The sequence below is a fragment of the Crocodylus siamensis genome, chromosome 8 (genome assembly GCF_052110815.1).
Source record: "Crocodylus siamensis isolate JL-2025a chromosome 8, ASM5211081v1, whole genome shotgun sequence".
NCBI lineage: Eukaryota > Metazoa > Chordata > Crocodylia > Crocodylidae > Crocodylus > Crocodylus siamensis.
Genome location: NC_143402.1, coordinates 50,628,604 through 50,642,454, shown reverse-complemented (window position 1 = coordinate 50,642,454; position 13,851 = coordinate 50,628,604). Strand labels below are relative to the sequence as shown.

Sequence of the window (13,851 nt, the reverse complement as noted above, 5' to 3'; positions counted from 1 at the left end):
GAGGGGTGTTCAGTCTGTCCTCTTGCTCTTGCTTCCAGCAGGTGGTCCCCAGTGGCTGTCCTCGGATTGGTGATGTCCCATGATGCGTTCAAGGTAGATGCCCTTTGACCATAGGATGGTATCTATGTACCATAAGGTGCCTCATAATTTTTGAGTAATAGTGGTATACTCTCCAGGCTCACAGGACACTTGTTGCTCAGGTCCCATGCTCCATGTGCCCCAATAATCAGCACCTATATCATCATGTCGCATTCCTTTTTCCTCAGGGTATCAGCTAGTGGCCTACACTTAGACACCTTTAATCAGTGCCCAGAACTCATGCCCACTTTACCCACCCCTGGTTATACTACTGCTTTTCATTAAGATGACTGAGAGGGTTAAAGTGGGACTACTCATGCACTGTCCAGCTAGTTTGAATTTCTTTCACCTTGGTCAGTCTGGAACCAACCAAGTATGGTACAAAGAAAATGCAAGCAAAACAGCTTATGATCTCCTAACAATGGATATAGATCAAATGCCAGGCTAGTAAGTCATCAGCACTCAAAATAAATTTGTCTAAGAACTGGTAGTGTTATGACTGCAGGCCTTCGGGGCTGAACAGGCCAACTTTTCTCTCATCTCTTAGAGAGATCCCAGGGAATGTTTCTGGTAATTACTCTACTTCATGTTGTATTCTAAAGAGCTCTGTCCTGCCTTCATCATGCTCAGTTGTTCAGGCGGTTGCTGGAAGATATTAGCAAGGAAGTTAGGATTGGGAAGACACAGCTTCACGTTTCCAGCTCTCTGAATTTATTTCTACATATTTTTAACCCTATAAATTATAAAACCACAGAGGAAAACAATGGCTGCCTATGAAACCCCACCCTTTCTATCACCTCAGGAAGGAGAGACCATAGAATAGGTTAAATTTTTCCAAGTTCTGGGGAGAAAGGCAGAAATGACATTGAGCTGTTTATGTCTCATAATTTTTTCAGTTGCCTCTACCCAAGCCAAAAATCAGCAAACTTTTCCAGTGGTGGCCCATTTCATGTCCAAGACAGGTTGGCACTAGGACCCAGCCATTACCGCTGTTTCTTTCCACTGCTTGGCCGTGATGCACTGTGGCATGACATGAGTGAAGCCCCTTCTGCCAAATGGTGTTGAAGTCCCCACTCCTGAAAGCTGCCAAAGCTCCAGCTCCATAGGCTGGATCCAGTGGTTCCATCAACCTTTGGCCCAAGAAGTTTGAATCATTATTGTTGCTGTTGCTGTTCCTGAGGTTCATGGCACATGCCATTACATAGATAGAACATGAATAATTGTGAACTGCTGGCTCACAAGACAGCCGTTTAGGTATTCTTTGCTATCTACAGAAGTGCAATCCTTGAAGGAGTGAGATAGCTCATCCCATTTCCAAAGATCTTAAAGTCTTCACTGTCTACTTTGGTGTAATTCCACTTTGTGGACAGGATGCTTGGTAATATTTACTCTCTCAAGGCACATCACATCCCAATACATTCTGTCATGTTCCAGCACTGGTGGTTGTCTGTTTTGTATTAAAGGGGGATAATGTTGACCAGATTTTTGTTTAAAATGAATACTCTACCATCACAACTATGTTATGCCATTCTTAGTACTCTGAACTAGCAAGAACCCGGAAAGATGTTGTCATTGTTCATCACAATTACCTGGTTCTGGATGATGCACACAATGGTTTCTGTTTCATCAGAGGACTCTCCCTATATTAGCCAAGGAGCTGAATGCTGGCAATCAGAGTGGACTGTGGATACTATGGTGCTACCATATAGAATGTTACATTGCCATTCCTAAACTGTTCATAAACTGACCACTTTTTTTCCCCCACTTCTTGTACTTTCCCACTCCTTGGACTTCCTTTCCTAATGCCAGAGGCCTGAAACTCTGACCAACCCTAAGAATAGCATGGTGGGAGCCTGGATGAAATATTTCTGAAGGAGAAACCATGGTAAACAACAATCACAGCACATCAGAAAGCTAACTTGACCAAGGGTTTTAGAGGCATTGTGGCAGAGAAGAGTTTTCGGGGGTGGGGGAATCAGGAAGTACACTGTGGCAGGGTTGTGGATGTTTACAGGAATGAACAACCAAGCAGCGCTCAGGCATCATGGTGATGAGGGTGGTCTGAGTACTGGAATAGAATACATTAGAATAGGAGTGCGATCCAATTCATTAGTTATCGGTGTTGGCTAAACTTTGGATTTAAACCTGTTATTTACTCTTTAGTATACTTATATGTAGGTAATGTGTCATTGACTATTGAAATATTAGTATGTGCTACTTGACACAATATATATACACATATATAGTTAATATATACTACTACTTTACAGCACGTATGCATATGTCAAGCTATTTGATGCTTGACAAGCATTGGATGTTCTTCTGCTGATCTTGGTTTGACAAGATGTGGTGGAGCACCTTTGGGAGGGGTTGCAGTAGGCTGGGACAAAGCCAGCAGAGCAGGCAGCCATGCAAAACCCCTCTGAAGGTCATTCTAAAGGGGGAGATGTGTGGCAGAGCATCTTTGGGGGTGCTTGCCACTTGAGGGCTCTCATAGGCTCCGAGGGGAGCCTTCTTTGGAGGAGCAGCAGGGGAAAGCTCACCCCAGGAACTATTTTAAGGGGGAAGGTGTGTGGCAGGGCCAAGCAGCCAGCAGGTGCTTGATTGCAGTGGCCATTTTAGATTTCTGGCTGTCTATATAAATAGGGTAGTTTGCTGCTGGCAGGCCAGGCAGTAACATCAGGATGTTACATGCAGCCTTACAACCATGTGGAGGTAAGGGCAGGAGCTACAGGGGATGGCTTGGAGGCTCCTGGTCTTGGGCATGAGCCAAACCTGCACCCTGCTGGGAATGGGTGGCCTGGTGGGGCTCTCAGTGGTGTGGGAGCCCCCAGGAAATGCCAGGCTTGTTATCACTCCAGTGAAAGGTGGGTAGGGGTGTCTTTACCCTAGCCCTCACCTTTGGGTGGATCACATACCATTGGAGATAGTTGGGGCCAGGCATGCCTGCGGCCACTTGAGCTTTGTGGGGTGCAAGACCCTGAGGAGGAAGAGTGGGGGCCAGGCATGGCTGTGGCCACCTGAGTCCTGTGGGGTGGAGGACCCTGAGGAAAAGTAGTTGGGGCCAGGCACAGTTACAGCCACCCAAGTCTACCAGGGAGGGAAGCCCTGTGGCCCCAGTGAAGGGGCAAAGATGAGTAACCCCAGTGAGCACTAGGGTTTACTACCTCTAGATTAGATTAGCACTGAGGCAAAGTGGGGTTCCCTGACTAGCCACAGTGCTAGTTTCCCCACTTGCCTTTGGGCACGCCATCCACCTGACTCCCCTCCCATGCCTTGCTGTTAATTAAGATATTAATTAAAGTGGGAGGCTGCCCATTCTTGCCCCAATGCCAGGGGGTGCTATCTGCAGCTCTGTTCCTCCCCTACACCACAGCCCAAGCCTCACAGATGGCATCCAGATGAGGTAGTTTTCCTGGCCTACAGCTGGACCAAGCTTAAGCCTTGTTGTTAGGCTTCAGTCACGCACACATTCATACTGCCCTCCTCTCACACTCCACTCCCTCTCGCAAGTTCTCTTTCATGCATCAACGACTTGTACTGCCTTGCTCCATCTTGGAGTTGGCCCCTTAGGGCCATGGGCTTTACCTAGTTCATACCTTGAGTGTCAGACTTACCATCTTTCGGGCCTCTCCCATGACCCTCACCAAGGTAGTGGCCAGCCAATTACCCGACCGGATCTAAACTTGCCCTGACCCCTTCTTGGGGCAACTCCATACGCTCAGACATATGGGCTTGCAGCTCTCTGGCTCTTCTCCCACACTGGGGTCCTCCTCTATGCCCCCTTTCAAGGGCCACACCTCACCAGGGCATTTATTAAGACTGGTGTTCTGGGGTCTCACACAGACTCTCACTCCCTCCCTGGAGCAGCAGGTCACTGTGCTCAACTATAGGTCTTGTTTTCAACCCACACTCGCCTCCCAGCTGTTGAGGACTTACTGGGGTCAGGACTCTCCCCTGTCTCAGACTGAGGCCCCTTACTCAGCCTCTGGCCCAAACTATAGCCTTAGGCATCTGGAGACATACCTAGGTCTATTCTCTTCACAGGGGGCTCCCCCCTCACTGGGGCCAGAGGGCTTCCCTCTCCAGTGGGATCAGGTGGCTGTAGCCATGACTGGCCCAGACTCACTCCTCAGGAGTCAGGTGGCCACAGCCATGCCTGGCCCCAACTACCTGCAATAGTACATGATCCACTGGAAGGTGAGGGCTATGGTTAAGGCACCCCTACCCACCTTTTATTGGGGTGATAACTGGCTTGGCATTTTCTGGGAGCTCCCACACCACTGAGCCTCACCAGGCCACCCACTCCAAGCAGGGTTCAATTTTAGGTCATGCCTAGGACTAGGAGCCTCCAAGCCATCCCCTACAGCTCCTGCCCTTACCTCCATGATGTTACATACAGCCTTACAGCCAGGTGATGTTACTGCCTAGCCTGCCAGCAGCAAACTGTCCTGTTTATATGGGTGGCCAGAGATCTAAAATAGCCACCACAATCAAGCACCTGCGGGCTGATTGGCTCCAGTCTTAAAGTGGCAGGCATCAACAGTGCCCTGGCATATAACACAATCAATTATGTTCAATTTTTGAAAAATTACTTTGCTGATAAATGCATGTAAGAGTGCAAAGCAGTAATCTTTTGATAATTTTATTCCAAACTAACTGTTTAATTCTTACATAGTGATCATTCTGAATTATTGTAGTAGGAAACTGTAAATATTTATCTGTATAATCTTACAATTCTTATGCAGCAAGCCAAAGTGTATACAGTTTAGGAACACAGGCCTGGAAGTTCCCTCTAAGCCAGACATTTCCAACCACTGGGCCGTGGCCCAGTATCGGGCTGTGAAATGTTGGCTGCCTTGTTGTGGCATGAACCCCTCGCTTGGACCCCCTTCCATCTGCCCAAGCAAGTGACTTCTGCTGCCAGCAGTCACGTGCTGGGTGGCAGGGCAGCCCCGGGAGGGAGGCAGCTAGCTCCATGTGCCCCGGTATAAAAAAGTTTGGGAACTACTGCTCTAGGCCATCAACTACTCTGCTGCATTCTCAGGCAATTGTTAACCAAAGGAATCTCCAAAATGTCCAGTTCATATTCTCATATATAACTACAAACAATAATATCCGCAAGATCAAGAACACTATGTCTCATGCTATAAGTGAAAGCAAAGGAGAGGAGAGCATGTCAATGCTCTGCTACTACAATGTGCAAGTTATTGGCTAATATATGCTCAAAAGAGCTTATGGAAAGGGACCATGTCCAATGCTAAGAAAGGCAAAACCTGCCACCATTCACACCAATTTGACTTAGGGAAAAAATCCTTCCTAACCCCCAAATTTGGTTACTGAGATGACACTGAGAAGAAGAGCAAGGCCCTCTAGGCAGAAGGAGGAAAAAAGTTCCTTCTTGGCCCTAACTGACAACCATCAAAAGCAACAAATGCATGAGGTTACCATCTACACTACAGAGGTAACCATATATCCCAACCACAAGACCACAAATACATGCCTACATATCACACTCCAACTGGTGTGCCAAAATTTCTTGTCCTATCAGACCCTCCCTTCTATAACCTATGTAGTGCGATCTTAAAGAGATAAAGGTCTGTTGCACCCACCACTTTGTTTAGAAAAACACTGCAAGACTTCACTCCTTTGATAGTTAGAAATCTTCTAATTTCCAAACTAAATTTATCTATAGTCACTTTGCAGCAATTCTAAATAGTGATTCTAAACATCATTTTAACTAGTGTCTTAACAATACTATCTGCACTTCCAATGGGATTCATACCAGAAAAGTATTTCTTTTTATTGACCAGTCCTATTTTTCATTGCTTGCAGATCCTCTGATTGGAATATCCTCCAGACATTCTTAATGGCCTGTTTAAGGTTGCTCTTCAACATGAACATTTGCAGCTCTTCAATACCATTTTTTCCTTTTCCTTTGGATGCAAAGCACTGACAGTATTTACACTTTTTCTTTGAAATAGTTCCATGCTGCTTCCACATCTGAGTCAATTAGTTCTCAAATCCAGTTACTCTCCTTAACTAAATTGCCTTAGTTTCTCAAAATTAGTTCTTCTTAAGTACAAGACCTTTGTAATAGTCCTGTTCTCCTCCCTTCCACAGTTTTCTGTAAACTCAATCAGTTCATGATCATCTGACCTGAAATTATTTCCAACAAACAGCTCTTTGCAGGGGCTGGGGTAGTGCAGGTACTAAGGCACACAGTTGACAATATAGAGGCTGCAAGTTTGAGGCCACAGCAAAAGCACTTATAGGGCGGCCATGTCAGATTTAACAAATCTGCAAATTCTGTGAAATACCATGTCACAAGGACACAAAAAAGGAAAAGAAGATTTTTGACTGGCCATGATGATCTTCCTCAATAGATTAGTGTTGTGGGTTACTCACCCAGGATGCCGGGGACCTAGGTTCTAGACTCCTATAGACCTGTGCTCAGTGGAGCTAGATTTAAGTACATTTGGGTGGTAAGTACAAAAGCCCCACTAGGTCTCTCATGGCTAAAATATACATCAGCACTGACAGCTCTGCATTTAATGTCTGATGGCTTCCAGTAGGAGTTGGAGGACTAGGCTTTGACTTATGAACAACTGGGCAATTGGAAGGTTTAGCTGAGAAACAGAATAATATAATCAGGAAGATTAGAATTGGAAGGAACCTCAGGAGGTCATCTAGTCCAATCCCCTGCTCCAAGTAGGATCAGCCCCATTAGATCATCTCAGCCAAGGCTCTGTTTAGCTGGGTCTTAAAATGCCCGAAGGACATAGAGTCTGCAACTTCACTGGGTAACTTGTTCCAGCACTCGACTACCCTCCTCATGAGAAGGTATTTCCTTATATCTAACCTAAACTTTCCTTGCTGCAACTTGACACTATTGCTCCTTCTTCTGCTATCTGCAACCACTGAGAAGCAGTCTAGCTTCTTCCTTTTTGGAACCACCCTTCAGGAAGACTGCTATTAAATCTCTGAGTCTTCTTTTCTCTAGACTAAATAAGACCAGTTCCCTCACCCTTTCATCAGAAGCCATGTGCCTCAGCCCATTAACCATTTTTGCTGCTCTCCACTGAACTATCTCCAATTTGTCTACATCCTTTCTGTAATGGGACGCCCAAAACTGGACACAGTACTCTAGATGTGGCCTCATCAGTGCTTAACAGAGGGAAATAATCACCTCTCTCGATCTGCTGGCAATGCTCTTACTAACTCAGCCCAGTATGTTGTTAGCATTTTTTGCAACAAGGGCATGCTGTTGACTCCTGTTCAGCTTATTGCCCACTGTAACTCCCAAGTCATTTTATGAAGAGCTGCTGCTTAGCCACATCAATTTCTATGCCACCATTATGGAGCTTCTGAGATACACCACTCCCTGAGACCTAGGTGGAAAGGGTGCTCCTGCTGCCCAAAGTGCTAGAGTCCCAAAGCAACATGTATTCCCTCCACTCTTATTCTAGATCTTAGTCTTTGCTGACCATGTTATATGCCATGTGCATTTTTTACTTAGATTCCTTTCGTTGATGTATAAGCTGTGCCCTGACCCTGCACCTGCTCAGGATGACCCATGCAGCTCAGTGCAACATGCAAGCTGGGGCTACAAATTGAAAGGAGCTCCTAAGGAGCAGAGGTGTATATAGGACAACTCCATGCCCTGGACAGGTTCAGTGCATGGGTCAGTGCCAGCTGTATTGTAGTGTAGGAGTCATACAACTGCTGTATTTCCCATGCCAGGCAAATGTCCTCTGTGAGATTCCTCCCATATGTATTACATAATCATGGAAAAGTAGGGTTGGAAGGGACTTCGGAAGGTCATCTAGTCCAGCCCTGAGCTCAAGGCAGGGAAATCATTATGTACACCATCCTATAGAAGTGTTTGTCTAATCCTAGTCCAGCAGGCCTCGCAGACTGGATGTCTATGTCCCGCAAAATACAAAGCCCAGACTTGTACGCCCAGATACTCTAAATGAGGCCTACTCAGGACCAAGCAGAACTGCACTAATTCCTCCTATGTCTTGAATCTAAAACTCCTTCTGATGTAATCCAAAAATAAATTTCCCTTTCTTGCAGCAGCATCACATTACAGATGCATGCTGAATCTTTTATCCAACAAGACCCCAAGATCTTTATCTGCCATCCAGCCAGTTATCAACCGTTCTGTATTTGTGCTTTTCATGATTCTTTTCTAAGTCTAGCACTTTACATTTGTTAGCATTGAACTTCACCCTGCTTTCACTAGCCCAGTTTTCCAGTCCATCAAGATCCTTCTGAATTCTACTCCTATTCACCAGTGTGACAGCAGTCCTTACCAGTTTCATGTAATCTGCAAATCTTCTCAGGAATCTCTCTAATCCAAAACATGTTGAACAGCACTAGACTCAAAAAGAGAGCCTTGTGGGACTCCAGTCCACACTTCTTGGCATTCCAACATTGATTCATTTACAATTATCCTTTATTAATGGCTATTAAGCTAGTTGGCTATCCACCCTGTAGTAGTTTTGTCTAGCCCACATTTCTCCAATTTATTTGTAAGAAGTTCATGTGGGACTTTGGCAAGAGCCTTATGACATAGGAAGAGGTATGTGTCCTTTCTGTAACTGCCAAATACCTTATGTTACTTATACTTCAGCATATAGAAGGGAAAGTAAAATAAAAGGACAGTGCCCAGTCTTGAAATGGTTGCTAGTTGAACCTGTTTCCTGAGCGGCTTCTATCGCTGTTGGAAACACACGTTGAGTTTCACACGCATATTTGAAGCTCTGGGAGGTGACAGTTGCTATAAAAAAGCTGACAATTTTCAGTGAGGCAGAATTTACATATGTTACCACTGCTGCTGCTTATATAAGTGATTTCTGACTAACCACAAATCCAAAAAAGCAGATCCTGTAATAGACTTTTAAACGTCCCTCTTGAAACCTAGCTATTGTGCAAATGTTGCCACCACATGAAACACACAAACAGGAGGTGCTGCGTTGCCTTTCGGCAACTTACTCTTCTACTCAGAGGGCCACAGCTTTTAGGGAGTATTTCAACCCAACAAGTAGCAGGTCCCAGGTTACAGACTGTGGGGAGGGAGGGATGCCTCACAAAAAGTTCCACCCAAGAGGTTTAACATTCCTTTTTACCTTCCAAAGTCTAGGTTGCAGCCAGAGCCAGTGCAACCCTTTGCACATTTATGAGGCGTCCTGATCACCTCTCTGTGCTGCCCTTTACATTCCCCTTGGCCCTCACTGAGGGGACTGAACAGGAGCACATGTAGCTATCAAGCTCAGCTCTTCCATTTCTACCTCAGCTATTTCAGGTTCTATATAGCTCTAGTATGCCATCACAAACAGAGGCCAAGGGAGCTCTTAAGAGATCACTGGGACCATGCTACACTAGACCTATGTGCTAAGGGCAGTTCCACCTGTCCTGTGCCTATGTTCTATTCCCAGTGAAATGGACTCTGACCCAAAGCAGGAGGGAGCAGCCCTGCTTCCAGCCTGAACACAAAGCCACCTGTATAATGCAGCGGTGGTCACACAGATCTCCTCTATGTGCTACAATAAGAAGGGGATTGCATGTTTCCATGTTCAGTAATTCCATGCTTGTACAGTATTTGGAAAAATGGGACCCAGTCTGTCTTTGCTCTTGAGGTACTGCGAAGAGACAGAGACAACACAGCATCTGAGAGCCAGAATCCAGCTGTCCCAGTGGTCCCCAAGCAGCTGCCCCAGTGGTCCCTAAGCTGACCAGTGGTTGCATTTGAGAGATGCTATAGGACAGCAGGTACTGAATGAGCTCTGAGAGCCAATGAAAAACCTGACTGCTTATGGACTTCACCAGGGTAGTCCCATTCCTTTCGTTACTCCTGAACATATCCATGGCTTTGCAATACTGCTGCAGCCCTAATATTAGGAATAAGCTTCATTTTTTAAGTGTCTGAGCTTAGCACATGCATTTGTGTGTGATAGGGAGAGAGAGAGAAAGAGGGGGTGGGGAGAGATAGCTGTAGTATTTCTGGTGTACTTTGGGATTATTGTTGCTTTCAAGTCTTTTGCTTATGTGATCACCTCCTGATCAATTATAATTTTGTGTCCTTTCCCTATCTTCGGTGCTGCATAAGCTGAAATAACAAGTTTTCACTAACATAAGAGCTCTCTGGGCATCAAAAACACCCTCAGTAATGAGTATGTTTACTTCAGTCTCTAGCACAGACATTTGTTTCTACCTGTCCACACCCAAGCCATTAATAAGGCTCTCCCGTGCCATATGTGTCTTGCACTGAAAATATGCCTCACTACCCCACAGCAGGAAACACTCTTTTCATCCTTGCAACAGCCAAAAATCTGCTGTTCAATCCCAGAAATGTTGTCTTATTGTGTAGATGAGAGTATGGTTTTGTAACATTGGTTAACTCTTCATTTGCTTAATGATCATAATGGCCTCCCAGGATTATATTTTCAGGGGGCTATGATATCACTGTGGGATTCTGGGTAAATATAGGGGTGCTTAGCCTGTGCTGTGCTATGTGCAAACTCACCTAGGCTGATATTAGCACCCGAGCTGGCTGTTCAAACTACAGTCACACCTTTGACTGCAGTGCAGACATACCAAGTGACTTCAGCAAGGTGAGAAGCATGTCCAAGATGGAGGGATTGTAAAGAAAAGCATAAAGATTGTGGGAAATATTGCCTTTTACTGGAAGTAAAGCTCGTCTCTCTGCACATTTCATTTTGGCTCCCAAGATTATTAGGACCCCTGGACAACTCAGTAATTAATTAAAAATATATAAAAATGTGTTCAAGTGGTCTTATAGCTGGAGAAGCCTTGTCAGATATCTTACACATTGAACTGGCAAAGGTCTCAAGGCAGGGTTCTGAAGTTGATCAAGAGCATGGGAATGCATCTGCTCTCACAACATTGTGCAGAGAGACTGGCATTTCTACTTTCTTTCTGGTTAGGAGGTACATACACAAACTCCACGCAGCCTTTTCTGCATTTGGACTGAAGAAACAAATGGACAATGCTAAACCTATGAGTCAAATCCTGCTGTATGATAGAGACAGCCTCTGTTCTTAAAAGCATACCCGTTCAGCATCTGGGTCAGAGTTTCATGTAGGCTGGAGGACCAGCTCTGCTGCTTGTTGATGTTCTATGTTCCCGAAGGGCATGGTCTACAAGCTTAAGGTCACGGTGAGGCCCAGTGCACCCTTACAGAGACAATCCATCCATCTGCCCTTTGAAACCAGAAACAAGCCAGGCCTAGGCCTGTTCAGCAGTGCCCTGTTAACAACTGAGATACTCCTTCAGTTCATCCACAGGAAGCAGGTAGCTTTTGCTTTGAGAATGGATGGATATTGTTTCAATCCCCAAGGCCACGATAACAGGATGGTGTAGTGTTCACTGAGGCACAGTAGAATTTTGGACAGAAAAGTCACAAGTCAAACCTGAATGTCTATAAGCCCTGCATGCTAAGAGTAAGCCTGATGTATTTAGGAGAGCAGGTGCATAAGTGCACTAGGCATCTCTCTGTGATAGACTCAGAACTGTTTTCCTTGCTGTCATGGGCCTTATGCTCCTGACAGCCAGCAAGATTCTCCCTTCAGTCCAGCAGTAGGAATGTATTGGGAATCAGGGCTCTGCCCGGGTTAGAGCTGTGAAGCTCCCTGAGGTTACATTGCACAGCACCAGAGTACCACAGCAGTTCCAGCTGGCAGGGAACTGTTACAGCCTGGAATGATCTACCTGAACCACCTTGTGCCATCACAGGCTCAATAAAAGGAAACCACAATGACCACTTTGAAAAAAAAAAGGGGATTTGCCCCCTGATATTTGAACTGTGTATGTGAGTGATGAGAGCCATGACCTCAATCATGGGCTCTCCTACTGGTATCACCTGTGTAAAACCTAAGATCCAAATACGATTTCACCTCTAAAGTGCCTAAGAGGTACTTAGGCACCTAAGTGTAATCTTATTCCACCCTGCTCACACCCCTTACAAATATTAACACAAAAATGGGTGATTTAATGAAAAAGGCAGATGGATTCTGCGCCTCCTTGCCATTCTTTGTGACTTAGTGGTGCTGCCTTTGAGGTGAAAGAATGTTACAAAAGTTTTTCAGGGACTTTAGCAGGGGGTAACAAAATGGCATTTAGGTGCCTAGGTAGTGCCAGTACTTTAGCACCTTAGAGGTGAAAATCGGATTTTGGACCCAAATGTCCAGAGAAGCCTGCAGCTGGAACAACAGCCTGGTCCTTGCCCTTCTCTGCACCCCGTGGATGCGCAGGCTGAGGCATTTCTGCTGCCATTCTGCAAAACTTTTCCCCTTTTCACTGCCGTGCACTTGTACCAACCTCCAGGCCTGGCGACATGCAGACATCAGCCTAGAGCACAGAGGCAGCCCGGGACGGCGTCCGCCTGCGGGAGCCCAGCCCCGGTGCCGCAGCGGTGCGCCGGGACCTGCTCAGGTGAGGCCTCCGCCCCGCCGTCCCGGGCCGCGCGGCTGCGGCCGGAGGGGCAGCGCCGCCTGGCGCCCGCAGGGGCCCGCCCGCTCGCCCCGTGACCGGCCTCGGGGGCGCAGGCTCCGCAGTGGCCCCAGCGGTGTGCGCCTTCACTCCCGCGGGCCACGGCCCGGGCGCCCCGCGCACCCCGAGCGCCCTCCTACCTCCAGCAGCTGCACGTAGCTGGCGGGGAACCAGCCGCGCAGCCCGTCCTCCTTCTGCCCTTCCCACCAGCCGCCGTCGGGCACCTGCAGCACCGTGATCAGCTCCCCCGCCGCGAAGCGCAAGCCCTGGCGGTGCCGCTCCCCGGAGAAGGGGTACAGCGTCTGGCAGCGCGAGCCCGACATGCTGCGGCGCGGGGCGCTCCCGGCTGGTGCCCGCCCAGCGCCACGCGCGCCGCCACAGCGCGAGCGCCGCGCCCCCGGGCGCCGCCGCCACCCGCGCCCGGCTCCGAGCGCCCCCGCCGGGCCGCGCCCCTCCCCGCCCCTCGCGGGCGCGCGAGCGGCGACGGGGCCTGCGCGGGGGGGTCCCCGACCGCGGCCGCGCAACAACCCCCCCGCCGCGGGTGCCCCGGCCACGGCGTGCGTGCGCGTGCGCGGGGGTGCGCGTGTGGGCGTTGTGTGTGACCCGATCCAGGGGCGCGCGGGCCCGGGGGCCCGGGGCCGCCTCCCTCGCTCGAGCCCGTTTCAAAGGAGACGTGTCCCCCCGGGGCCCGTGGCGCCGCGGCCCTGCTGCCCGGCGAGGGGCAGCGGGCACCGAGCGCCCGTGTCGCTCGCCCCAGGGCGCGGGTGCGACGCTCCCCGGACTGCGGGGGGGGGGGGGCGCGTCCTCCCAGTGCGGCGTGTGCGTGTGCCTGCACCGCGCGCTGCGCTCCCGCCCCGCGTGTGTCGCGCTCCAGCTGCGTGGGTGGTTCGCTCCAGGGCGTGCGTGTCACTCCGCGTGTAGGGCTGTGCCCGCGTCCGAACGGGCCTGTCCTTCACTCCAGCCTGCCTGCGCGTCTGGCACTCAAATGGACATCCATGTTCATGTCACTCTCTTGGGTGGCTGTGTCCCTTTCTCCCGTGTACAGTTTGAGCCAGAATGAGCGACAAACACAGCGCCTGGTGTCGTGCCCACCCGGCCTAGGATGAGTCACACAGGTGCACTCTGCAGTCCTGTACAGCCTGGAGTGAGAGACGTGCACACCTGCGAGACACTGTTCCATCTATGAGGCATTTAAGTGGACTTAAATACCCAAGCGCGATCTTTTCCCACCCTGGGGAAGTTCCGATAAAGCTGTTA

The 13,851-nt window shown here is 48.5% G+C and overlaps 1 protein-coding gene across 2 annotated transcripts in view; it reads right to left on the bottom strand.

The window, feature by feature from the left end:
• The window catches only part of GAS7 (growth arrest specific 7), a 278,186-nt gene extending 265,174 nt beyond the window's left edge, over positions 1-13,012 (bottom strand). The window contains exon 1 of one of the 2 annotated variants that reach the window (XM_090059485.1): positions 12,735-13,012. In XM_090059485.1, the coding sequence (XP_089915611.1) occupies positions 12,735-12,917 (183 nt within the window). In that variant the 5' untranslated portion in view covers positions 12,918-13,012. The remainder of the gene's footprint in view (positions 1-12,734) is intronic. The other variant, XM_090059486.1, reaches the window with a different exon arrangement.
• Between the last annotated feature and the right edge of the window lie 839 nt (positions 13,013-13,851).